Raw genomic sequence first — 25,540 nt, 5'->3', positions numbered from 1 at the left:
AAATTTAAACTAGAACCAAAAATTATCAAAGTGGATTAACGTTAGATTAGTTTTATTGGGTATATGACTTAAAAATGCGGGTTTTACAATATATGGCGTATAATTTTAAAGGTGTCATTTATTCTCACTTAGTTATTGAACATTACACACCATTTCCAATTGTATTTCAGAAGTTTCTAATTGTATTTCAGTATATTTCAATTATATTTTAGAAGTTTCCATTGTATTTCAGAAATTTTTAATTGTATTTCAGAATTTTCCAATTGTATTTCATAAATTTCCATTTGTATTTCAGAAGTTTTAATTTATACTTAAAAAGATTCTAATTTCCATTGGTATTCCTATTAGAATTTTCTGAAAAACAAATGGAAATTTTTGAAATACAATAGAAATTTCTAAAATATAATTGAAATATTCTGAAATATTGTAAATGGAAATGGTGTAATGTAAACTACAAAGTTTTTTTGCTTCTAAAATGTCGAATTTTGTGCCAACGTTCGCGGGAAGTTTTGCTTTACTTCTTCAATTTGGTAAAAAGTGAGGCTGAATTGCCGGGATTGAACAGATTCTTTGATTATTTCTCGGGAATGGAAAAAGTCAGAGAAATCCCTGGCAAATCTAGTCCCAAGCACACTTCTCGAAATTCTATCGACATTTATTACTATCGACATTTATTCTTAGGCTACTGATACACGTTCAATATACACATATTCACCGTGATCCAGTATCGCGATATTTATTGAACGTGTATCATGCAGTATTGATGGATCGCAGAATAACCTAATATTCTGAAATCTAGATCACGATCCAAATATCACAATATATATATTGAACGTGTAGCAGTGCCCTTACATTTTTGCAGCTTTTATCTCAAATGATAAACTTCTTAATTAAAAATAATTTTCATAATTAGATGCTACTATTTTTACAATATTACTTAACATCATTTGTTGTTTTACATGTTTGAAAGCATACACGTGTAATACACATAGATACGTACTTGTTGTATATAATTATTTATTTGCGGCATTTTTTCTTAAATGTTCAATATTTAAATGAAAAAGGTAAACTATTGATCTTATTACCTTCAAACCTTCAAATCGTTTGTTTTTTTTTTAATTTATTAAGAGTTCAGTTCAAACTTCCACAACAATAACAACAACAAAAAAACGCGTGAATTAATTATAAGGTTAATATAATAAAAAATAAATGTTCACTTCACTCAAATATTTTTTCTCAAAAATTCGTTTGTTTGGTGGTGTGTGTGATTGTTTCTTTTTTTTTTGACATTCTTTTAAATAGTTGTCTAATTTAATTCCAATCAAATAAAAAGTCTATTGATCTTTTTTTTCTTGTATCGCTGAATGTATTGATGAATGCGTGTGTGAAATAGTTTGTCCCAGCAGTTTTAGATAAGTGTCCCGAACTAGTGATTTTACCCATGATTGCAGATATCACTGGTTACAGAATTGGTTATGTCAAAATTGTGCCAGGATAAATTACAAAAAGCAAATTCCTCTTTACAAATACACACTTAGCGACAATTTACTCTGCAATATAAAACGTCTGGTGTGTTAAATAATTACTTTCTGAAGTTTAGTAAATTCTAGATTACTTAGAGACACTAAAGTGGCGTTTGACTTCACGCTAGTTTACCTGGGATGTATAAAGTAATCAATTGACTCCTCTCTACATTACAAAGAGCACATACATGTCAAATTACCCAAATTGGAGTCATTCAAAGAGTCTTGTATAGTAAATGCAGAACTGCTGGAGTTGCTAGATTAGCTGGCAGGTATAAGGTAACCAATTGACTTCTTTTTGCATTACAAAGTGCACATACATAGTCAATGCAGCAGAACTGCTGGGTTGTATGTACTTCAGCAATTGTATATCGCAGTAGAATTGTTTGTGAATGTACGAGTGTGTGTATCTATATGTATGTAATTGGTTCTCATGTGTTCATCGTAAATGTTTTAACGTTACATTTCAACTTGTTGTATGAGAGTGGCTGTGTAGTGTAGTGTTGCATTTAATCGTTTAGTGACACTTAACGGTATATCGAATACTTCTTGTAATTGTTGTTGTTGCTGTTATTTATTTATTATTATTTTTTTTTATTGTAGGGCGTAATTTGTATGTGATGTTGTTTTATTATGTTTTCTTTCATTTTCAAAATGCGTGAAATGAATGCAATTGTTTTTTCTCAATTTTCTTTTCTTTCTCTGTTTTTTTTGTCACTTAATAATACAATACATAAATACTTAAATAAATATTGTCTGCAAAGAAGTCTTAAATAAACAAGAATGCCACCATAAATATGAAATATATAATTGTGGTTGAAACAAAGTAACAGAATCGCTGTTTAATTTAAAGTTTAAATTCTATAATTTTTTTAAATTTTCACCGGGAACTATTTGTTATATTTTACCTTAGGTGACAATGAAAGAAAGAGAATTGGATTTGTTTTAAAGGAAATAAACCTATTATAGATACGATATAAAAAGAGGAGCATAAAAGGTTTTCCAACAAAATTGTATGGCTTAATCAACCTGCTGTAAATTGTAAATTTGCAGTTTTTAAAAATCGATTTGTCAATTCTAACTAAATTTTTATAATGATAAACATAAAAATCGATGTATAGATAAAAAAAATATCAGCTATAGTCTCCATTTATTGCTTCGTTGTAACAAAATTGTTAGTGCTTTTGCTCAGACAACTTTGTCTTGACAACAAACGTCAATAATTGTTATGATAAAGTGAAAGTGAGAAGTGAATAATTTCATGAAAAGAAACACCAGATTTTATTTTTTAAAAATTAAAGTTTGCAGCATCCACCCCTTAAATTCCAGGCATTTCTTAAGTAAAAAAAAATTTCCCAATATTTTTAAATTAACACGAATTTAGGAGGTTTTGAACTCAATAAACTAGAAAAGAGTTTGTCGTTTATTTTTAATAAAAAACTGAGAGAAATAAGACCATCAAACTCAAATAAAAGGTACAAAAAGTGAGAACATTGATATTTTAAACTCCTGTAGATATACCCCCGGTTCTATAAGCCGATTCCGAGTAACGATTTCGTTTTTAAAACGAATTCAAAGAATTTGGTATTCTGTAGATCGAATCCACAAGATTTACTCGTTTCAGTAAGCGAATCTATTCAATGTAAAAAAATCGCTCGTTTTTTATAATAATACAATGCACTATTTTATAAAGGTTTTAAATAATAAAAAAATATAGCGTTTACTGTTTTGAGTTTTATTAAATTTTAACCTATTATTTTATATATTTTACTTGTGTTTGGTCTAATTTAGTATAAAAAAGTTTGCGGGGATTTCCTGGAATGGACAGATTTTTTTATTATGGAAATGTCCGGGAAATTAGAAACCCTAAAATCATCTAAAAATATCTGTAAGAGGTTGAAGGTCAAAGGTCAAATAAATTGTTAAAATTTATAAACTTTGGCATTTGTTTTTGGAATTATAAACAATGTAGCAAATCAGTTATTAAATTCTACTGGTATAACTATTTTTTAACAGCATTGTAATCCCCATTAATAACAAAAACTTTAATGAATGTTAGCACTAACTTTTGGTTATAACTTTAACCAAAATAAATATTTCAACTACAACTTATTCCTAGCAAAATGTGACATATTTCAGTTTAAATATTATAGTTAGTGCTAACTTTAAGTTAACTTTTTATTGATAATAAGCCTCAGTTTATTAAGATAAAATATTGTTTAATTTTTGAAAAAAAAAAAATTCAAATTTATTTCAAAAATATTTTATTTTTTGTTTTATTTTAAAATTCAGCTTTATACTTTGTTTCAATTTTTGGCTTTGTGATTGTGATTTATCTGACTTGTTGTACTACGACCATGTTTAAAAAGCAACCCATTCCCTCCAGTCTAAAGAAATAAATATGAAAAAAAAAGAAATAAAGACATGGATGTACATGTGAATTGAATGATTAAACAGTTCTGCAGTATGGTTCATCGTCTTAACTTAAACAACAACAGAAAAAAAATAAGAAAAATTCCAAACATTTTTAACTCTATTAAACAACAACATGCTACAGTGGTCAAGCAAAATATAAAAATAAAAAGAAAAAATAACAATTTCTTATAAAAATATAAAATAAATTTAAAAAAACCTGTGGAATTCCTCAATAATGTTTCTTACCACTTGAATGTGAATGTTAATTTGTATAATTTTCTTTGTTTTAAACCACAGTGCAAATCGAAAAGAAAACTACAGCACAACAATTCCTACTGGCACAAGAAAACCCATAAAATCATTGTTAGCAATGACTTTATAAAATGCGCATGTTGTTTAACTACCTCCTGATCTGTCTGTCCGTCTGTCTGATATCTTCTTTTTCAGATCTGTTTTTTTTTATTGTATATTTCTGTCCAATACATAACTACTACTAACCAGACTTTCAGCACATAAATAAAAAACAAATACTTAAAATAGACCTAATCTTCAGTACTATTAAAGAGTAAGTTTTACTTTTCTATAATAAATTTTAAAAACCATAAAATATTGGGTATTTTGAGCAAACATGGGTAATAAAATATTGGACATGTATTTGACAACTCTTCTTACTATTTTTTTTTTTAACAAATTTTCTAATTGAATTAATAAAAAAATATAAAAGTTTTTATTGCATATATGGATTTGTATGTGGGAGCAATTGTGAACTGAACATTTCCTATTAAGAAATGATAAATAAAATGAAAAAGAACAAATTCATACAATTAACTGAATTTTTTTTAAACACTGTCATCTACCTCTGAATCATTTGATATTGGTCTACTATCCATTTCTGTTTCATCACATTCTACCAAAAATTAAGATGATTAAATATCGTTAACCCCTGACGAATCGCTTTTAAATTAGCGAATACTTTTTTTAAAAGGAAAAATTAGTTTTTACCAAGCAATTTTTTGATAAAAATCAGAATCGTAATTTATTAAAACAGACTATTCAACCAACCAACTCTCTTCTATATAAAAAAGTCCAAAAGCCTTAAATTCATTGGATGATAAAAGTTTTGAAGAACATGGATTGGAACATGGATTACTCCATGAACCAGCAATTTCAATACATTTGCGAGCAGCAGGATTCATCCAAAAGTAGGGAATTTGGACTATTTTTCATGTCCGAAATTATGCTTGAACGCTTCAATAGAAAATCATTTTTGAATCGAATTATTTATTGCGATGAAAAATGTTTCCATTACAATAACCCGAAGCGTAAGAGATCTTATGTGAAGCCCGGACAACCAGCCGAATCGACAACAAAGCCAAATATCCATGGTGTTAAGGTAATTCTCTGTATTTGGTGGGAGCAAAAGGATCCTATATATTATGAGCTGCAGAAATCTGGCCAGACCATCACAGGGAACCTGCACCGAACGTTATTGAATCGTTTGAAGCGAGTATTTGCCGAAAAACGACCAGAATATGCGGCCAAACATGAAATTTTTGTCTCACTACTATTTCTTTCGATCGATTCAGAACGCTCTCTCTGGGATATGCTTCACTTTGGAACAGAGTATCCGATATGGGCTTGATTCGTTCTTGGCCTCAAAAGATGAGTTGTTTTTTTTTTGGCTCGGAATCCATTTGTTGCCAGAAAGATGGGAGAAGATCATAGCTAACAATGGCCAATACTTTGAATATTTTAGTCATACACCCAATAAAATGTATTTATTTTATACATACAAGAGTAAGTCAAAAAGTCCGCGACTTTTTAAATTTCCCGGCTCTTAACTGAAAGGGCAACACTGCTCCTGTCAACAGGCATTTGTCAGTTGACTCCTGTAAAAAAGGACTACCTCGTGACTTGAGGAGAAATTGGAAAAAAGTGAATTTCGTGAATCACTCAAATAAAGACTAAGCCTAATAAATACTATTGGAACGCTGCACCATCAATTTCAATGTTAAAACAGTGGTTTACTGAATTTCGTTGTGGTCTCTACTCCCGAAACAATTAAAAAATTCACGACATTTTGTTGGCCAATCGGAGATTGAAAGTGCGAAAGATAGGCATCTCACATGGCTCAGTGTTTTCAATTTTGTAGGAGTTGACCAAGAAAAAATATCTTTTTTACCAGGACAATGCAATGGTGTACACAAGTGCAGTTTCCATGGCAAAAATCCATGAATTAAGCTACGAGATGTTGTCCCTCTTCCGCCCTATTCTCCGGATTTAGCCTTGAGTGACTATTTCTTGTTTCCACACATGAAGAAATGTTTCGGCTTAAAGAGATTTCACTCCAACAATAAAATCATCTCACAAAAAATACCTATTTTGATGACCGTAACAAATCTTATTTTTTGGAAGAGATAAACAAATTTGAGAATCGTTGGACAAAGTGCATAGTGCTCAAAGGAGATATAAAATAATTTTGTATCCAAAAACCTGTGTTTTATCCCTCGTATTTGCAGCAGTATACTGCAGTCAGAGCTGCCGGTTTTTTTAAGGAAAATCGTAAATATTTATTAAATAGTTTTCAAGTTAAGCTGTATTTCTCTTTATATGAGCTAAAAAGTTGTTTTTTTAAGAGCATTAGTTCTTTACTCTTAAACTAAAATACTCTAAACCTGCATAAATATAGTAAATGTGGTAGGCTTTTTCACATGATTCTTAATAATCAGTAATGATTATTTCTTACCATGATCAAATGTGGTTGGTTGGTATTTGGTAATAATGTTTGGCCGGGTTTCACTTGTACGACTGTTATTGCTGTAGTTGTTGTAGTCAATTTCAAATAAATATAACCGGCTTTAATTTATTTCAACTTATGAGTATTAAGGTTTTGGATTTAAGAGCACAAGAGTAACCAGCTCTGCTGTTGCATAAAAGTCTGGAAGATCTTTTTCATTGATCTTGATGCATTAAACACATTGAAGACAGCAGGCTTCCGACTTCAATCTGTCAAAAATAGAATACACACGTTTATATGAAGACGATTCTTTTGACGACAGCACAACTTCACGACGACACGACTTCGTTTGCTGCTGCTGCCCAATTAGGCTAATTTCTATTTTTGTCAACTTCAAAACAGAAATAGTGTTGCTAATATAATAAAAAATGTAAATCAAATTAGTGCTTAAAAAAATATATTTTTTTTTACTTAATTAAGAGAAGTTTCTGATAACCATATTGAAATGAATTAATAACAGGTACATAAATTATTACCACATATATATATTTACTCAAAATAATTGTTTAACGTTTAATTACTTTGGAATTTTGTACGGTTATTTTTTATTAAAATAAAAAATTAAAGTGACATCACTGAATTATAAATCAGCTGTTTACTTTGAAGCTGTCGTCTTTAAAAGAATTCACCGGCTGCCGCACGGCTGCAACTTCAGCCAGCAGCATTTGTGTTCGTGAAGTCGTGAAGCCTGCTGTCTTCAATGTGTTTAATGCATGAGGTGTGAGTTTAAACATTTTAGCCGCTGTTTTTGTTGTTGTTGTTTTTAGTAAGTTATGTATGGGATACTTACTACAAACCAGAATAAAAGCATCAAGTGTGTATTGAATGTCAGCCATAAAACAGCAAAAACATCTACGCTATGTATAGATAGATAGAGATACTTATGCATTTAAAAGCTAAAAAAAAAGTTTATTCATGCGCCTCAATGAATGAAATACTTCTTCAATACCTCTTATTGTTTAGGCGACTTTTTTTGTGTTAAACGTGTTTTTTACAAACTACTTAAGTACCTACATAGGTAGGTATGTAAATATGTTTAGATTTTAAAAAATAATTTAAGTTTTTTCTACTTGGCCACCTTTAAACTTTTAAACTCTTTTAACATTATGTAGTTAATATTTTAAACATTTTCTCAGATTTATTAAATTAGTTTCACAAGGTCAGGGGGTTTATTTTCTTTTTTTTTTTACTAAAACAATGGATTTGAAATGAAATTATGATTCACAATAGTAGTGTTTAATTTAGAAGTTCAAGTGTTTGCCAAAATATTTTCATAGGTTTTTAATTATAGGCAAGACATTAAGCAATTAATTAAGTTTTAAGTATTAAATATTTGAATTACATTTAATTCAAATTATTAGTTTAACATTTTTTTTTATAATATTGACGTGACTCCCTTGGCCCACATTAATACAGTTTGTGAGATTAAATATTAAATAAATTTAAATTGCTAGGGAAATGTCTTATCATTAGCATTTTTATGAATATTAAACAAAACATTTAATTCTAAATAAATATTGCATTATATTGTTTTGTTCTCCAAGTGTTTATAGTAAAAATTCAACAAGTATTACTTAATATAAATTGTTTTCTTAAAATTCTAATACGATTAATAATGATGATAAAAACTCTTACCAGTATAAAATACAATAAAGTATTAAATTGAAGACAACTGGAAAAAAAACGTGCTAACCCCAAAAGTTACTCTCAGATACTAAGTTGACAACTTGAAACAATTTTTATGAAATAAAATAAAATATAAAAATATTTAAACATTATTAAAAATAACCATGAATATTTGTTCATTGTTTATTAAACAAACAAACTGACAAGTAGTACCTAATAAAATAATTAAGTTTTTTATTTCATATTTTTTTTTGGCAGTTTATGTTCTAGAATCTAGATAATGAAAAGACAAATATGTTTTTTGTTGAAATTTTATCTAATACGCTATTTAAAATAGTTTAGTTTATCTATCCACCAATTGTAGTTATAAACCAATTTTGTTTAACTTAAATCTGATTTATAAAATAATTTTTCGTGGCCTGTCATAAATCTTTAGAAAATTTTATGAAACTTAAGTTTTAAAAGCTTAAATTTCTGTTAAGATAATGTTAACACTCCATCTATAAAAAGAAATAGATTACATGTTTTGAAATTAGCTGTTGGGTTTTTTTCTTAGCAACATGAGTAAATGAGTTTTGGTTTTATCACATTTGATTAGAGTTTAATCAGAAGTTTTTTTTTTATTGGGGGTTTTAAACAATTTAATTTTTTGTTTTTAAAATAGAATTTAATGCTAAACTACTAATAAATATTAATGTTATTTGTTAATTTTCCACAAGCAAAAACTATTACTTTTTGGCGCCAGTTGACTTTAGTTTATTCATAATTTTGTTACTAAAAAAAACATTTTCAATCTACTTTCAAAAAGTAGAGTGCATGCTATAATTAAAATAACTTTATCATAAAAAAACTGCCAATAACCAATTTTAATTATTAAATAATGTTTTTATTATTAATTTCACTTAAAACATAATTACTTTAATAATATTTGTTAGCGAAATTAACATATTTGCAAGTTCAATTCAATAATGTTTGACTGTTTTGTAATATTGAGTTGGCATAAATATGCATTTCGTACAACATTGCCACATATAAAATACTGTAAAGCAATGCTGGCAACATCAAAAACAAAGAATTGAATTAAATTATATTTAAGCAGAGTTAATGTTATCTCACATAGGTTTGATTTTCGAAATATGTATGAATTTTTTCATCACAGAGAATAACAGAACCTAATTATTGTCCCAAATTGAGTTTTCCCAAAAACCATTGAATTCAAATTACCATTGATATTATTATTTTTTGTTTGTATATTCTGAAACCTCCTAAATAAAACAGCAAAGAGAAAACTTAAATTAAATTAAGTCTCAATCATAATATGGTCAGATTTCACAATAGGTTCACAATTATGGTTGAGACCAACCATATTATAGTTGAGACCAACCATATTATAGTTGAGACCAACCATATTATAGTTGAGACCAACCATATTATAGTTGAGACCAACCATATTATGGTTAGGACCAACCATATTATGGTTAGGACCAACCATATTATGGTTAGGACCAACCATATTATGGTTAGGACCAACCATAATATGGTTGGTCCTAACCATAATATGGTTCGTTTCAACTATAATATGGTTGTCTCAACCATAATATGGTTGGTCTCAACCATAATATGGTTGGTCTCAACCATAATATGGTTGGTCTCAACCATAATTGTGAACCTATTGTGAAATGTGACCAGACCATCACAGAGAACCTGTACCGAACGCAACTGATACGTTTGAAGCGAGCAGAATATTCGGCCAGACATGAAACCGCAATTGATCCATAGTCTGTACTACAGTCGTATTTTATAGCGTTATACCTATATATCGTTAGATAAGTCTTTGAAAGTCTTTCATTTGATATCCATATTATCTATGTAAATGAGTTAGGAATCGAGATATTGGTAAAAAATCATGATTTCCGTGTTTTTTATCTTGAATTAATTTATTCGAATCTCTGTTTTTTAACATAATTATAAAATTTATTTAAATTTATTACTTAATAATTAGATAGTTTGTGCTTCGGTAGGCTTGTTGGTATTGTCCTAGCCTATCAGTTTGAGGGTTGCGGGTTCGATTCTCTGGTCTGTTTCACTACAAAGGGCTTAAAGTCTTCGTTACTCTGCTCAGTAAATTATTTAAGTTAGAATATCATGTGTAATATAAATAAATATAAAAATAAATAAATTAGATAGTGTGCTAATGTTTTCAATCAGGCCTACCGCCTAAATTTAGTCACGTAGCCGTGAATGTTTCCCGTTACACAGTGTTATCAATAAAAAAAAACAAATGACAGAAATCACTTAATGGATTTAAACTTTTAAATAGTTACAAACTTAAAGGCATTCCAAGTTTGCTTGCTGGTATGTTTTAGAGAAAACATAGACAAAATTATGTTTATTTTTCATTGATTTTATGAGGAAACCTAATACCCGTATGACCAAGCAAGCATGTTTGCAAATATGCCAAAAAGGGTTAAGCTAATTTAAATGTCTACTCCCCCCACCGTCCCCGCAACTCTTTAAACATTACGGAAACAGTGTAAACATAGTTTACACCCTTTATAATTACAATGTTTTGTTGTTGTTGTTCTTTTTTTTTTGTTGCTTTTAAAGCATCTGACTGAGTTCAAGTATCGCCGGTTTTACCACTTAAACAGCACAGTAAAAAGCCAAACAAGAAAGAGGCAAAAATAATAAAAACAAAAGAAGTTAACTCACTAGAATTAGACAACAGGCAGAAATGAAAAGTTTATTATATTTTATGTATAAAAATAAGGAGTGCACAGGAAAAAAATGGTGCATACATTTAGGTTTATAACATTGTTTACACACAAGTGACAGAAACACTACTGTCAGAAAGGTAATGCTACTAAATCTTATTCTAATTGAATGCTTAGTTTTTCGAAAATTGGTAAAAAGCTTAAAATATAGTTTTGATAATTTTAGATGACAAGCAGGGTGTGTCCGAATATATTGTTTCTTTCTTTTTTCTTGGAGTTGGAAAATGTAATGAGATTTAGTGAGCAGAACACCTTGGAGTTATAGAAAGTATGTATATTTTGAAACCTAAGAAAGTTGAAGAAGTGGAGATGTAATCTTTTTTAAACCCATATTTCTTTTTGATCGGGTCCAGAATATTTCCAAACTGGTTATCAAGAGACCTATAAAGAAGATTTTTAGAATTTTAATAGTCTGAAATAATAATTGTATCTGGGCCAATAACGTCACTTTCTATTCGGTTAACAAGTTATTAAGTGGGTTGTGATTGCATGAACGGAAACATCTGAAAAGAACTTAAGTGTCAGTTGAAATTGTGTAGGAGATCGAAACAATGTTTGCAATTCTGATTTTGCTAAAAAAAAATATATAAAAACAAATAAAAGTGTTATATTCGGATGTGCCTTCTATGGGGACTTGAATCATTTATGATCAAAACTGATAGAGTGATTTATTGGTTGATTTGAACATTGAAAGAACCCTGCATCAGGAAGAAAAAAATATCTAACAGATATTGGTAAGGAAAAATAAGTCGAACAACTCTTTCGAAGAACACCGAACACTTCTATCAGAAAAGCAGCTAGTAAATGGCAAAAGAAACCAATCATTTGTGGCATCAGGCACGATAAACACTGAAATATATATTAGAGAGTGTCTACAAAAACATTTCTTAAAACAGCATAGAGTGCCTTCATATTTTTGGCCCGATTTGGCATCATGCCACTATGGAAAAATGGCCCTTGAGTGATATTCAAAAAATCCACCCAACTGTCCAGAACTTCGGCCTGTGGAAAGGTTGTTGTAAAAAAAATAATTAAAGAACACAGGAAAGGTATCCCAGAACATGTCAAATTTTAAGCGTTAGTGGACCAACGCTTCCAAAATGGTAACTATAATGGAAGGATTTCCGGAAAAAGTGGATAAAGATATAAATACCGAGTAATATTTGAATAAATTTACGTATTTTTGAGAATTTTTATATTTAACGGCTTAAGTTTTATTTAACTTATTACAAGTATTTTGGCTCACTCTTTATATAGTAATGTGAGTCTGCGACAAATATGTTGATGTGTTACAAACAGAAAAACAAAATCAATATACCTCCCATCTTTCAAAATTTTAGAGATTTATTAAGAGCTTTGAAGTTAATAGAACATAACTGTTGTTTATAATAGAATAAATATAAAACACTTTATAGTTTCAGTTTTATTACGATAAACCTAAAAGTACCATTTTTTTCATGGGCACTCCTTATATTGTATTTCTTTATAACTTAAACACGACTTACCTTTATTTGAGCGTAATTTTGAATGAAATATTTTGAAACTCTGGCGCTTAAACTGTGAGTTTCGTGGACGGTAGAAAATCCTCTTACTTTCGGTTAGAATCTTTTAAAAAAGTTTTTCAGTTTATTTGTTAGCTAGTAGTTCTTTCTTTTTTCTATATGTACGAGTATTTGTTTATTTATTTTTAAGTTTTGTGGATTCTTAAAGAAATGATTTTTAATAATTTATTAATGTATAAGTAAATTAGAAAACAAATATGTTTAATATGTATTTTTTTATATTAATGTGTGCTAAACAAGTATTGTTTTTAAATTTGTTCTTAAAACAAATACATACAACAAAAAAAAAAGAAAGAATTATATAAAAAAAATAGATAATCTATGCATAAAAAATAAGTCTTTTTTTTATTTAAATTTGAATCTTGTTCACTTTTATATGTATTTATGTAGATTTTATTTTTTTTTGTTTGTGTTTTATTCAATATTAAACATATACACGTATATATATATTTTATATATATTTTTTTATTTTATTTTCTTTATTTTTATAATTTATCTGTTTTATTTTTATCAACTATTTTTCCCCCGTTTTAACGCAACGCATTTTTTGTACGACCCAAACGTTGACATCAACCGCATTGAAAACACATACGAAACGACAGGAAAAAAACGCGTGAGATTTAATTCCAAAAGCGCCTAACGCCTCGACGTACTCCACTTCTAATGAGAACAACAAAAAAACTCACACACAAAATACCAAAAAAATATATATATTTAAATACCACTACACCATTTCTCTCTTTTTTTAATAAGTAAGAAATTATAGAACTATTAAAACTTCTCTTTCAAATAAATTTTAAATTTATTTTAAACTTCAATATTTGTTAAACAAAAACATAACAAAAAAACAGAAAACATGTTTGTGGTTTTAACAAAGTTTCGAGGTCATTCATGTTTGTTTTCAAATTTTAAAACAAAATAAATATTCGAGAAGAATCCATTCAAAATTTTCTATTTCAAATTCCATTAGAGAAATGGTGTAAAATTAGGAAAATTAAAAAAAAACAAATTTCATTAAAGAAGTGGCAGCGAAATTGAAAAGCGAAAGTTGTCGCCGTTTTTTTTTTTTAATCTCATATATTTAACAGTTATAGAGTTATCTCAAAGCCCGACCATAAATTATTTGTTTAATCTTTCGAAAGAATTATAAAAATCTTTAGTTTATATCGTATGTCTGTAAACAACAACAACAACACCATAACTTTAAATCGAGCATGCGATACCAGCTAAAGCGATTATAGACCGCGTTTTTTATTTATTTTTTTTTTTAATATTTAGTTTCTTTTTTTTTATTTTTATATACATAAATATAAATATTGTATATATGTAGATATTTCTTTTTCGTTAAACGTATAGAGGGAGAGAGAGTGAGAGCAAGCAAGCAAAAGTGCTTGATAATAAATATACCGACCGATGTTGTTTACGGCCTCAAGTTGATTTACAAACTGTGGATTTAAATTTGAAAAACAATCCCAACAACCAACCGTTCCTTGTGACTGCCTAAAAATGACTGAAGAGTGTTGGTGCTGCTGCTTGCTTGCTAACTAGCAGATACTAGCTAAGTAGATGTAGATTGTTGGTTGTTTGGCTGGCTGACTGGCTATATTGGTTGTTTGCTGTTAAGAAGGTTTTTACGTTTTCCGACCGAATGACTAGCGGACCGACCGACTTAATGACTGCATGACTAAAAAACAGAGAGACAGTCAGTGTAACTTATAGGCCAGATGACTAACTGACAATCGGGCCGGTTTAGCAGATTCTAGCGGCGGAAATTGTGAAAAGAGCAATGAGCGAACTCACAGAAGCAACAATTTTGAACAGCATAAAATGCGAACAGTAAAAGTCGCAACGAATACAAAAACAATCAGAAATACTACAACAACGACAATATTGTACGCGTATGCAACCCAGCGCACCAGAAAATGGAAACAATTCTAAAACGCACAAACACTTTATATTGAAACAGCGTTAATTTTACGTTAATTACAGTGGGTTTGGAGACAGCAAATGTGTTGAAAAGGGTGGCCATTCGAATAATCGAGGAAAAAATATATTTTTTATTCGAAAAAATACTATTTTTCAATTTAAAATCAAATTTAAGATCAATAACAATAATAATCAATAACACTACACCATTTCCAATTGGATTTCAGAAATTTCTCATTTTTTTCTTCAGAAAATTCAAATTGAATTTCAGAATTTTCTAATTGAATTTCAGAATATTCCAATTATATTTCAGAAAATTCAGAAAATAGTGGCATGATGCCAAATCGGTCCAGAAGTATGAAGGCTCTCTGTGCTGTTTTATGAAATGTAAAAGCCGTTTTTGGAAACACTCCTTAATATATGTATATTTCTGTGTTTATCATGCCTGGTGTCACAAATGATTGGCTTCCTTTGCCACAACTGCAACTGGCTTGTCACACAAGAAACTTCTTGGGGAATTTTGTTTGTTTTTTTGTCAGGTATTATTCTTGAATCTGACACATAAAAATCTTGACCCGAATGTTGTGAAAATAAGTTAGTCCATAAGTGTCATAATCCATCACACAAGTGTATTTTTATATAAAATTTTAACTCAATGTTTTCGTTCATTCTTTTGCTTCTAATTTCTTTACCGCATTGTGATCTGAAACTTTCTGAACCTTATACGACTTCAATCCAGCATTAACTTTGGCTCTGCGCACAAAAGAATCAGAGCATTTAACTTTACGAGCTGCTTTTCTGATAAAAGTGTTCTGTGCTCTTCGAAAGATTGTTCGCCTTCTTTTGCCTTACCAATATCTGTTAGACCTTTTTTTCTTCCTGATCCAGGTTTCCTTTCAATGTTGAAGACTTCCTTATACTGTTTAATGGCTTTGGAAACAGTGTGACGATGAACTTTCAGATCTTTTGCTATTTTTTTGAGACAATATTTATATTTTTTTTACGTACTTTTTTTTCGGTGACCATTTTAACCATAATAACAGTTAAAAGTTAAATTAATTCTTTTAATTTTTTTTAACATACTGTTACTTAATAATGAAATGTTAACAAACATATCAGTTTTCTTAAAATTTTTTGTCTCTAAAACACTGTGCGTTAAAGGCTACACATGTAGACACATGTATTCATTTAAACAAAAAAAAAGAACTATATCGATGACTTGATGTATGGAATACGAGTAAATACAGAAAACACAAAAACAAAGAATCATAAAGACAGACGGACGGACGGACGGACGGACAAACAGACAAAACTGAATTGTGGCGAAGAAAAGTCAATGAATGGCAAATAATTCAAAGGGCCTCTCAATATAGTACGAGTACGAGTATTTATAATGCGATGATTACCCACGAGATAATGGGCGCCAAAGTGTGATTATAATTATCGTATGTGGAGGACAACAATACATACATTGTGAGTACGTATGGATTTGTATTTATTTTTTAGATGTCATTTCTTTTGCTTGTTTTCTCTGGTACATTACAAAATTATTGTATTTCAGAAACATAAGTAAAACAGGCACACATGCGTTTTAACTAAGACATCATTCAGTGCTCTTTGGCTTGTAAAAAGGGTCACAATGCGTCCAATTTTAAAGCTCAGTTACATACAACTCCATTACAATTCATTACATATTGGGGAGTCGTGTGTAAAAATATGTATTTTCTCTTTTCATTTGCTTCTTTCTATTGTATGACTCATTAGTAGAGCTATTTAGCTATGCGAGAGTCTTGTGTATTTAGCTTATTCTCTGTCCAAAGTGTTTGACTTAATTGTAGACGGATAGACGGACGGATGGATGGGCTGGTTGGTTGGTTGGTTGGTAGATTCGCTTGCTCGCTCGCAGTATTTGCTGACTGTGTGCGTATAAGCCACATGCAAATGTTGAGCGAAAAATTTTCCACATACGTCGTGTTGGTTGGTCGGTCGGGTTAGTTTGTTTCTTCATTCTTTTTTTGGTATTTAGTTGTTTTTGTTGTATTCACAAGATTAATTCGTACTGTGTTTGTTCATTTCTCTAGAAATACATACTATGATGTACTTGTAGTATTTGTATTTTATTCAGTTTGTGTTACTTTTTGTTGCTGGTAGATTTTCTAGCAGTAAATTCTCTTGACTTTTTTATTTTTGTTTATTTCATTTCTCATCTTAGTCTTCTTTTTTTATTATGTCTGTGTGTTTATTTATTAATTATTTTGGTGTTAAATGTTGTTTCTTCCGTTTTGGTAAAATTTTTATGAATCAAAAACTTGGAATTTTTTTTAAATCTCTCTTAGTACTAAGGTTGTATGTATTTTTTATTAGAATGAATAACAATTTTCATTTCAGAGTACAAAATTATTCAATCAGTAATTGTCGAATAATCGACTACACGAATAAATTTATTTTCTAGTTAAAATTAAAAAAAAAACAAACAGCCGAATCTTATATACCCTTCACAAAATTATACTTCAAAATAAAAAGTTTTAGGTAAACAAAATTTATTTTTTTCCAGTTGTTTTTTCATTTTTTGGAAAAAACTATTTTTTTAATTTTTTTTTTAAATTTGAAAAAAAAATTTTTGTTTTTTGAATTTTTTTTAATATTTAGCGAAAAAAATGTTGGTGAAAAAAAAATTAGGGTTCAAAATATTTTTCCGTTTTTGACCCATTGTAGGACCAAATATCTATCATTAGATATCCATATTAATTGTCTTTGTAATCCAGATATACACACAGCCACCAGTGAATTTTTTAAGATCATTTTTTTCGCAACCGAATCTATTTTCAAAGCAATCTCCAACAATTAAAGATTAAAATTTTAATCGATGGATAAATTTTAGAATTTTCATTATCTTAAAAAAAATAAAATAATTTTTGGTGTATACTCACTTTTGAGGCTCACTGTAGGTCAAAAATCGAGGTTGTCCTGGTTTTTTCCATATATCCATTTATAGCCATTTGTGGACCGATTTTCTCGATTTTAAAAACCGGTCCGGAAGAATTCCGGATATTTGATGTATGAATCGTGTATGTAAGTTATTTGGGGGCTTCGGAAAGTTGATTTCAACAGACATACATACGGACATGGCTTAATCGACTCCGCTATCTATAAGGATCCAGAATATATATATATACTTTATAGGTTCGGAAAATTATATTGTGGAAATTACAAACGGAATGACAAACCCTTCTCACGAAGGTGAAGGGTATAAAAATTGTTTACATAAACAAAAATTTGGAGAAAAATATCTATAACTAACGGTTTATAATGTTATTCCAAGTTGGTTGCTTTGGAAATTTTATTAGAAATGGCTTTCTTTGGGTTAACACACCAAGATCAGAACATTATGAAAATTAACTTAAAAACTAAAAGCTTGTGATTATGTTTTTGCTTAAAAATAAATTTTTACTGAACTTTGCATACATATGTATATTTAAAGGAAATATTACATTTGAAGCCATTGTCTATCTGTTGAGGGCAAAATTATTTTTTGCCAAACAATTTTTTAAATAACATTTATTTTTTCTTAAATATTAATTTTTAATTTCGATTTTTCTGCTTATTTGTGTGCATATTTTCCTTTATTATTGAAATTGTTCTGGTTTTAAATATATTTTATTAAATTATTCGAATAATAATTTCTAAACGTTATTTATTGAAATAATCGAGCAAATTTAAAAAAAAAATCATCGAAAAATATTATAAACTTTTATTCGATTAAATTAAAACTCGAATAATTGACCACCCTACTTAATACATATTGGCTGAAAGCATCTTGGCCTAATAATTCGTTGTATTTACAGTAAAAGTTAATAAGATTTACAAATTTTGTATGTAACTTCTTTACATTTCTTTAGAAAATGTAAATACTCGATCTTTATTTGCCCGCCTTGAACTGTAAGAAAGGCAGTGTTTTCAGATTTTCTCAAAACAATCCCAATATGCGATCAGACACTAACAAAATCTGGGAACCCTGGGGATGGGCCCCTTTTTTATGTATGATCTCACAAATAAATACATAGTTATTAATTTATGTACATACATTTATTGTACTATTTCTAAATATTATTTTTATTTCCAAATAATGTGTTTTTTGAAATCTTTTTTTGATGTTTCATGAAATTATTTTTTTTTTTTTGGGATTAGCTTTGTTGTAAATTTAAATTTTTTTTGTGTGAAAAATTCCATTTTAACTTAAAAAAAAATCAGATTTTTTGTTTTTACCAATTTTTTTCGGTTTGAGAGTTCCATATACATATTCAATAAACTCAATTATTTAAATGAAAAATTTGTATTTTCATAATTTAAAATTATTTAAAGAAAAGCGGTAAAAAGGGTATTTAGAGGTAGCGGTATTTTAGCGGTAACGGTAATTACAGTTATTCCGGTAACGGTAGTCAACCTTGTTTAAAATCAATTCAAAAGCATTTAAATCTCTGTTATATGTATCAGATTTTATATTTCCAAATTAAAATTTCTTAAAATAAAAGGTCATTATTTTCTATTATAATATAATTATGTATTTGAGTGATTGATTCATTTTTACAATTTTCTCTATTATTCGCACTCATAACGAGTAAAAAATATTATTCGAATAATTTAATAAAATATGTATATCATGAATTCTATCAACCATCACATGCAAACACATAGCTTTTGAGTCATTTGGACATTTTCATTTTAATTTTGCGATTTTTTATGTTGATAAAATTTTTGTTTGTATCTATATATGTATGTATGTATATATATTAATTTAGAATATATTAATTTAGAAGATATAAGGTTAGTAAATTTACCTCCTAAACGTTCGAATTTCCAAAAATCGTTTGGGCTGTTCGTTGTTGAATCAATCAGTCACCCAGTAAAGTCAGTAAAGTCATATCGTTAGCTTAGTACGCAAACGTGACAAGTCCCATTTTTTGAATTTTATAGGAGAGACAAAAAACGTTCTATCCTTTTTTGCTTTCAATATTCTTTAGATCTGTAAACGCAGTTCTCTCCTATGATCTCTTGGCTTTAAGTATCAGTTGAAAAAATAAAATAATTGAAATGACTTTAGAAACTGAAGCCATTTTTAGGGACTTAGCTCTTTTCATATTTATGATTTTGTGTTTTTTGGCTAGACTTAGCACATTTTCTTATAATAAATTTTAACATCTCGTTTTATTATTTTACAAATTTGTTTTATTATTTTATATTATTTAAATACATAACAAAAAAACAGTCTTATTTCATTGCTGTAAAGGAAAATAACTCAAAATAACTCTAAATTTGTTTTTTATTATTATGTCTTCAAAATTTTATTTTTTTTTTTTATTTTACAGTGAATTGTGTAACCATACTATAGTAATTACATCGAAAAATGTTAATCTTCAAAGTATTATAGCAAATAGTATTGAAAAAGAAGATTTAAATAGCATATTCAATTTTTTTGCTGGACTTAGCATGTTTTATATAGATTTTTTTCTTCTTTTTAAAGTGTCTGGAATATTTCGAATTTAAAATCCAATTTTCGAACATATCTTTAAAAGCATATATTCTGAAACTGCATTGAAAATACTAAAAAATTCAAGAAAATTCTTATTTTTTCAAAATTTTTAAGTTCGAATTTGCAAAATGTAAAAATTGGACTCAAATTAAAATATTTTTTTTTAAGAATCCTCATGACTTAGAAATTAACAGCTTTCAAAAACTTCCGAACATAATTTCGAGCCAAAATTCAGCATATTGGGGCTACGAAAACTGGTTCAAAATAATAAAGAATGCATATTTCACAAATAATATTATACTGAATTAATTAATAAAAATAACGAATTCTAATAATAAAATAATTTTTTTTTTAAAATTCGACAGTGAGAAATTTACAAAACCAGTCGTCACCAGATTCCTTTTCGTAAAGTAATAACTAAACTAACATTCCGTTACATTCCATTGATAACGGCTCCTGTAAGTCCTTGCAATCAATGAGTTATTATAGTCGTTACACGTAACTAGTAATTTTTGCATAAAAAAACCTTTGCAATTAGTTTATTGTTTCATATTATTATGCTGTAACATGTGACAAGTTCATATTTTACCATTTACAGATTTAAAACAAAAGATTTTATAATATATTTTGTCTTTTCTGTATAATCTTAAAGTTTGTTATAAAAAAAAATTAATAAATCTTAAGTACACATTTTCACAAATCTTGGCAAACTTGTAGTGAAGTGGTTTTTGTTCATTATCATTTGTTCTGCTGCTGAATTTTTGTTTTTCAAAACTAACGTTTATGTACGTACTTATGTTCTGTTGATAAACACTAATCTCTTTAAAGTAAATTTCTGTCAGCAACTACGGGCACAAATAATAAAATTTGTGTATTTAAAGTTATTAAATATTAATTTTCTTGTGATATGACAATGTTTTTCATACTCAACTCATGTTCTGGAAGAACAACAAAGCTTTCAAAGATTTTATAACTTAATTAACTCTTATCAAAAATACAATTTAAAATTATACTGGTAGTTTTTTTCTCAGTGTAACTTTAATATGGTTGTTAGTAGGAAATTGTGCTGCCATATTCATGGATTTGTGTATTACTAAACATTTTATTTATTTTTAATTTAAAAATATTTGTTTGCATAATACAAAACTAATCGATTTCAAATCAAAAATATAAAATTTTCAATTTCTCTCTTCATCATTATTTGCCAATTATTATAAAGTAAAATTTTTTGTTTAATATTTTTGTTTTTTATTATTCATTTATAGAGAGTTGTCTGTTTTTGGCTTTCCTCAGAAGACTTCTTTCGTCTTGGTGACTTGCCCATTCTTGAATGTTTTTCAAACATGTTATTTCTTTTCTTCCTCTCGGTCGTCTTCCTACAATTTTAGTTAGTGTTTTACTATATGTAAAAAAGGCGCCTCTGGCCATTTCTCAATAGATAAATATACATAGATCGGAAACTCTCCTCTCAAAGACCTAACTGAGTTGTCAAAATCCTATGTGGTAAGAATGTGATAGTAAAAAACTAGCAAAATAAGCTTCATAAATGTATTGGCTATTCACAGTCTAATAATGAATATTAATTGAAGTTCCTAATTCCTAAACATTTTTTTACTATAATGCCAAAACATGTATTATGTATATATAATATATATACTTCCTTAAAAAACTGATATACATAAAATGTATAGACGATATTCATTAATAATTTTCTAATGCTCATTATTTTAAATTATATCTACATCTCTGTGATTGGATAATTATTATAAGAGATATTTGTATGTTTTTATTTTGTAAAACCCTTCATTTATCGTATAAAATATAAATATTTTTTAAAGTAAAGTAATTTGCTATAGAATTTAATATTAAAGCAAATAATTTTTTTTTATGTATTACTAAATTTAAAAAACATTCACAATAAGCATACATAATGACCAACTATGTGGCAACATTTCATGCATAAAAATGTCCCTTTACATAAATTCCCAACCAGAAAATACAACCCTGTATTGCACAGTTGTAAAATTTACGTCTTTTATACTACGCTGCGACAGAGATGGCTATAATGCTGGCTCTATCTCGTTCTTTTATTTCCGCCATTGCTTGAGAAAGTTTGGAAATTATGGGTGAGTTACGAAAATTATTTAATTTTTACGGGAAAATTACAAAAATGCATCAAACAATAAGTGAAAATGTTGTAAACAGTGTTTAAACTATGTGAATTAAATATAATTAAAGAAATTTGTTAAATTTCTATCTGTAAAATGTATGCTGAAAACTTTGCCCTTCGTACGACGACTGTCTATGAATGTCTCGTATGGGATGAAAAAAAGCCGCATTCTAGTTTCGTGAGTAAAATGTGTAGAGTAAAAAGCATTAAATATCTAAGACATCAGTCAGATAAATGTGAAATTTATGTTAAAAATGGATTAGTTTGAATTAAATATTTTGTATTTTGAAATTATTAAGTGCATGTAGTGTAAATGCTTGGAATAATGGAGGAGTATTTAAGTGACATATTGTAAGATGCTTAAGTAATTTTTCTGTGTATTTGTTGTTAATTGTTTGTTGTCATGTTTTTTTTCTAATTGTGTCGTCACGTCTGTTGTTTTATTTTATAGGTAAACCAAGAGGTCTTCGCACTGCCAGAAAGCACGTCAACCACCGTCGTGATCAACGTTGGGCTGACAAAGACTACAAGAAGGCTCATTTGGGTACAAGATGGAAGGCCAATCCCTTCGGTGGTGCTTCCCATGCCAAGGGTATCGTACTTGAGAAAGTGTAAGTATCTCTGTTTTTGTTGTTATTTACCGTTTATGGAATAGAACCAAAAAGTGTGTGTGTAAAGTGTAAACTAAAAAGCCGGGCTGAGCTCTTGGTTGTGACTCGCAGTATATTTTTGTGTTTTTGTTTTATTTCTTTCGAAAATCAAATCACAGGAGTATACTGTGAGTTAACAAGCAGCGCAATTCATCAAAACTCTAGTGAAAAAAACTTGATTTTTTTTTTTTTTTTATAACAATTGTCATAAACGAGTAAGGGTTTTAATTAATTTTGTATCTGTTTTGTTTATTTGCAGTGGTGTTGAAGCCAAACAGCCTAACTCTGCTATCCGTAAGTGCGTGAGAGTACAACTGATCAAGAACGGCAAGAAGATCACCGCTTTCGTACCTCGGGATGGTAGCTTGAACTACATTGAAGAAAACGATGAAGTTTTGGTTGCTGGTTTCGGTCGTAAGGGTCACGCCGTCGGTGATATTCCCGGTGTACGTTTCAAGGTTGTCAAGGTCGCTAACGTTTCATTGTTGGCTTTGTACAAGGAAAAGAAGGAACGTCCAAGATCTTAAGATGTTTGTGTTTTAGTTTTAAAACCCATTTATGATAAAACAAAGTTTTTAATTTGTTTTTACACATTCTTTAATCTTTAAACAAATACAAAAAAATCCTTTAAAAAAAACTAAAAAAAATTTAAAATTAAATTTTGTTTAATTATTTTTAAGGAGGAATATCAGTAGATGGGACTTTATTGTTGATAGGCTTTTACTGGCTTAGTTTTCAAGAAATTTGCAGGTCCGTGCACCACAAGCATTTGTTTGCAAAGGAGTTCGGAAATATGTAATACAAACAATTATTAGATCGGCATTTGACTTGTTACAAATGTTTTTAAAAAATTGGGACTTAAAATGGCCTCTTAAAATTAAAAAAAAACGATCCTACACGAGATAATCTTTTTGGCTTCGCGGGCTCCCATTTTGATTTTGTAATATATGTACAGTCGAACACGGTTATAACGAATATACTTATACGGTCCCATTGATTATAAAAAGGAGAAATGAAATGAAGAAAAATTACCACAAAAGATGCGCCAAATCATAATCAAATTCAAGCTGATCTTGATTTGTTCAATAATATTTTAACAAAGAAATATTTTTCATATATCGAATAAATATTCGATATTCAATACCATTTATCTTTGATAGCAGAATATTCAGCAAACCAGAACTCCACTGATGACAATTTTTTTTTTTTTAGTTTATTCAGATTTTTGGCAAAATGTTAATTGCAACCTCTCAGGTTTTAATTTAGTAAAGGAATCGACGTTCCACGTTTTAATAGTATTGCCTTTAAGCCAAACAGGAGGCCGGATTTCAAAAGCCTTCAGCCTACAACTCGAATGAAATGATCAAAATATTCGTTAGTACACCTCTAAATATTCAGGTCTGTCACATATTTTGTTCGTTTCAAAAAGTTTTCAAAGCAATTATGAAAAAAATTCCCCCGGAGTTTTTTCCCTTTTTTTAACATTGAATAGGAAAAGGGAAAAATACTCTCGGGGGATTTTTTCATAATTGGACTTTTTAAGATAAATATTAAAAACTACTTTGATGATTTGGTGAAACAATTTTTGGTATAAAAGAAATTAGAAAAACAAAATGTTGGTAAAAAAAATTGTAGGTGAAAAATAGACGTAGTCAGTTTTTTGTTTATATATCAGCCATTTGTGGGCCGAACCGGGACATAGCGGATATATTGATGTTTGAATCATGTATGCAAGTTATTTGAGGGCTACGAAAGTCGCTATCTATAACGAAAATGTAGAAATTACAAATGGAATGACAAACTTATATATCGTCACCTAAAATGCAAAAGGGCATATCAACACTTTTTTAAATTTTGTAGGAGAGACAAAAAACATAATAAAATTTAAAGTATTGTGGTTACAAATATGATTTTCTTTCTTCACTAAAATTGTTATTTCTAAAAATTTGTGCAGACGTGTGCCTTGATTGTTACGCACTTTTGGATTTCAGGTGACGCTTCGGTATGTTTCTCTCGCCATATAGTAAAAAAATCTGAATTTGGAAGATGGAAAAAATGGCTTTTATTTTATTACTGTGAATAAATAAATAAATGGTTTTGCTTTTAGAAAAAAGGAAATGTATGCAGCTGAAATAAATTAGTTTCGGAAGATAATAGATTGATACAGAGAACTGTTATGGTATTATGTCCTGCAAATGATATAATTAGTTTTCACTTTAATTTTCCAGATTTATTAAATCTAAATAAATGTTAAATTCTTAACATTTGTTTAATTTGTTATATTAAAGAAAAACTTTAATTTTGAATTTTGGCCAAAAAAGTAGTAAATTTCCTAGTGTAATATAAATTTCAGAAATAAAAAAAATATTTTTTTGCAATTTTATTGACTTTTTTCTCTACTAAATACCTCTAAATATAAACCTCAGATTAAGAAGAATCCAAAGTTCACTTTTATATCTTGCAAATTTTGGCAAATGTATAAAATATATTTCGTCTTTTTTTATTTGAACTAAATCATATCCTTGTTCATATTCAATACCAAATAAATTGAACAGTTTTCAAGATTT

The 25,540-nt window shown here is 28.7% G+C and overlaps 2 protein-coding genes across 4 annotated transcripts in view; one reads left to right on the top strand and one right to left on the bottom strand.

Annotated features, from left to right (window-relative positions):
- Positions 1 to 14,303, bottom strand: part of LOC135960759 (monocarboxylate transporter 10) — a 36,031-nt gene extending 21,728 nt beyond the window's left edge. The window contains exons 1-2 of one of the 3 annotated variants that reach the window (XM_065512139.1): positions 14,109 to 14,302; positions 12,641 to 12,838 (exon numbers count right to left, since the gene is read on the bottom strand). The gene's annotated coding sequence lies outside the window, so the exon portion shown is untranslated. Of the gene's footprint in view, positions 1 to 12,640; positions 12,839 to 13,810; positions 14,040 to 14,108 lie in introns of those variants that run through there. The other 2 variants (XM_065512140.1, XM_065512141.1) reach the window with 2 other exon arrangements.
- A 7,895-nt stretch (positions 14,304 to 22,198) lies between these two features.
- RpS23 (ribosomal protein S23) lies at positions 22,199 to 23,632 on the top strand. The gene is made up of 3 exons (XM_065512373.1): positions 22,199 to 22,279; positions 22,775 to 22,934; positions 23,233 to 23,632. Exons 1-3 carry the CDS (start codon positions 22,276 to 22,278, stop codon positions 23,498 to 23,500), a joined length of 432 nt encoding a protein of 143 aa, XP_065368445.1. The 5' UTR covers positions 22,199 to 22,275; the 3' UTR covers positions 23,501 to 23,632.
- The last annotated feature ends 1,908 nt before the right edge of the window (positions 23,633 to 25,540 follow it).

This window comes from Calliphora vicina, chromosome 5 (assembly GCF_958450345.1).
Source record: "Calliphora vicina chromosome 5, idCalVici1.1, whole genome shotgun sequence".
In the NCBI taxonomy this organism is placed as follows: Eukaryota; Metazoa; Arthropoda; class Insecta; order Diptera; family Calliphoridae; genus Calliphora; species Calliphora vicina.
The sequence above is the reverse complement of the archived record's forward strand: the minus strand, read 5'-3'. Positions and strand labels throughout refer to the sequence as shown.

Excerpts from the sequence above, each read along its gene's own strand:
- RpS23 (XM_065512373.1), top strand. Across the intron at positions 22,935-23,232 it reads GGTATCGTACTTGAGAAAGT|TGGTGTTGAAGCCAAACAGC; the intron begins GTAAGTATCTCT and ends GTTTATTTGCAG.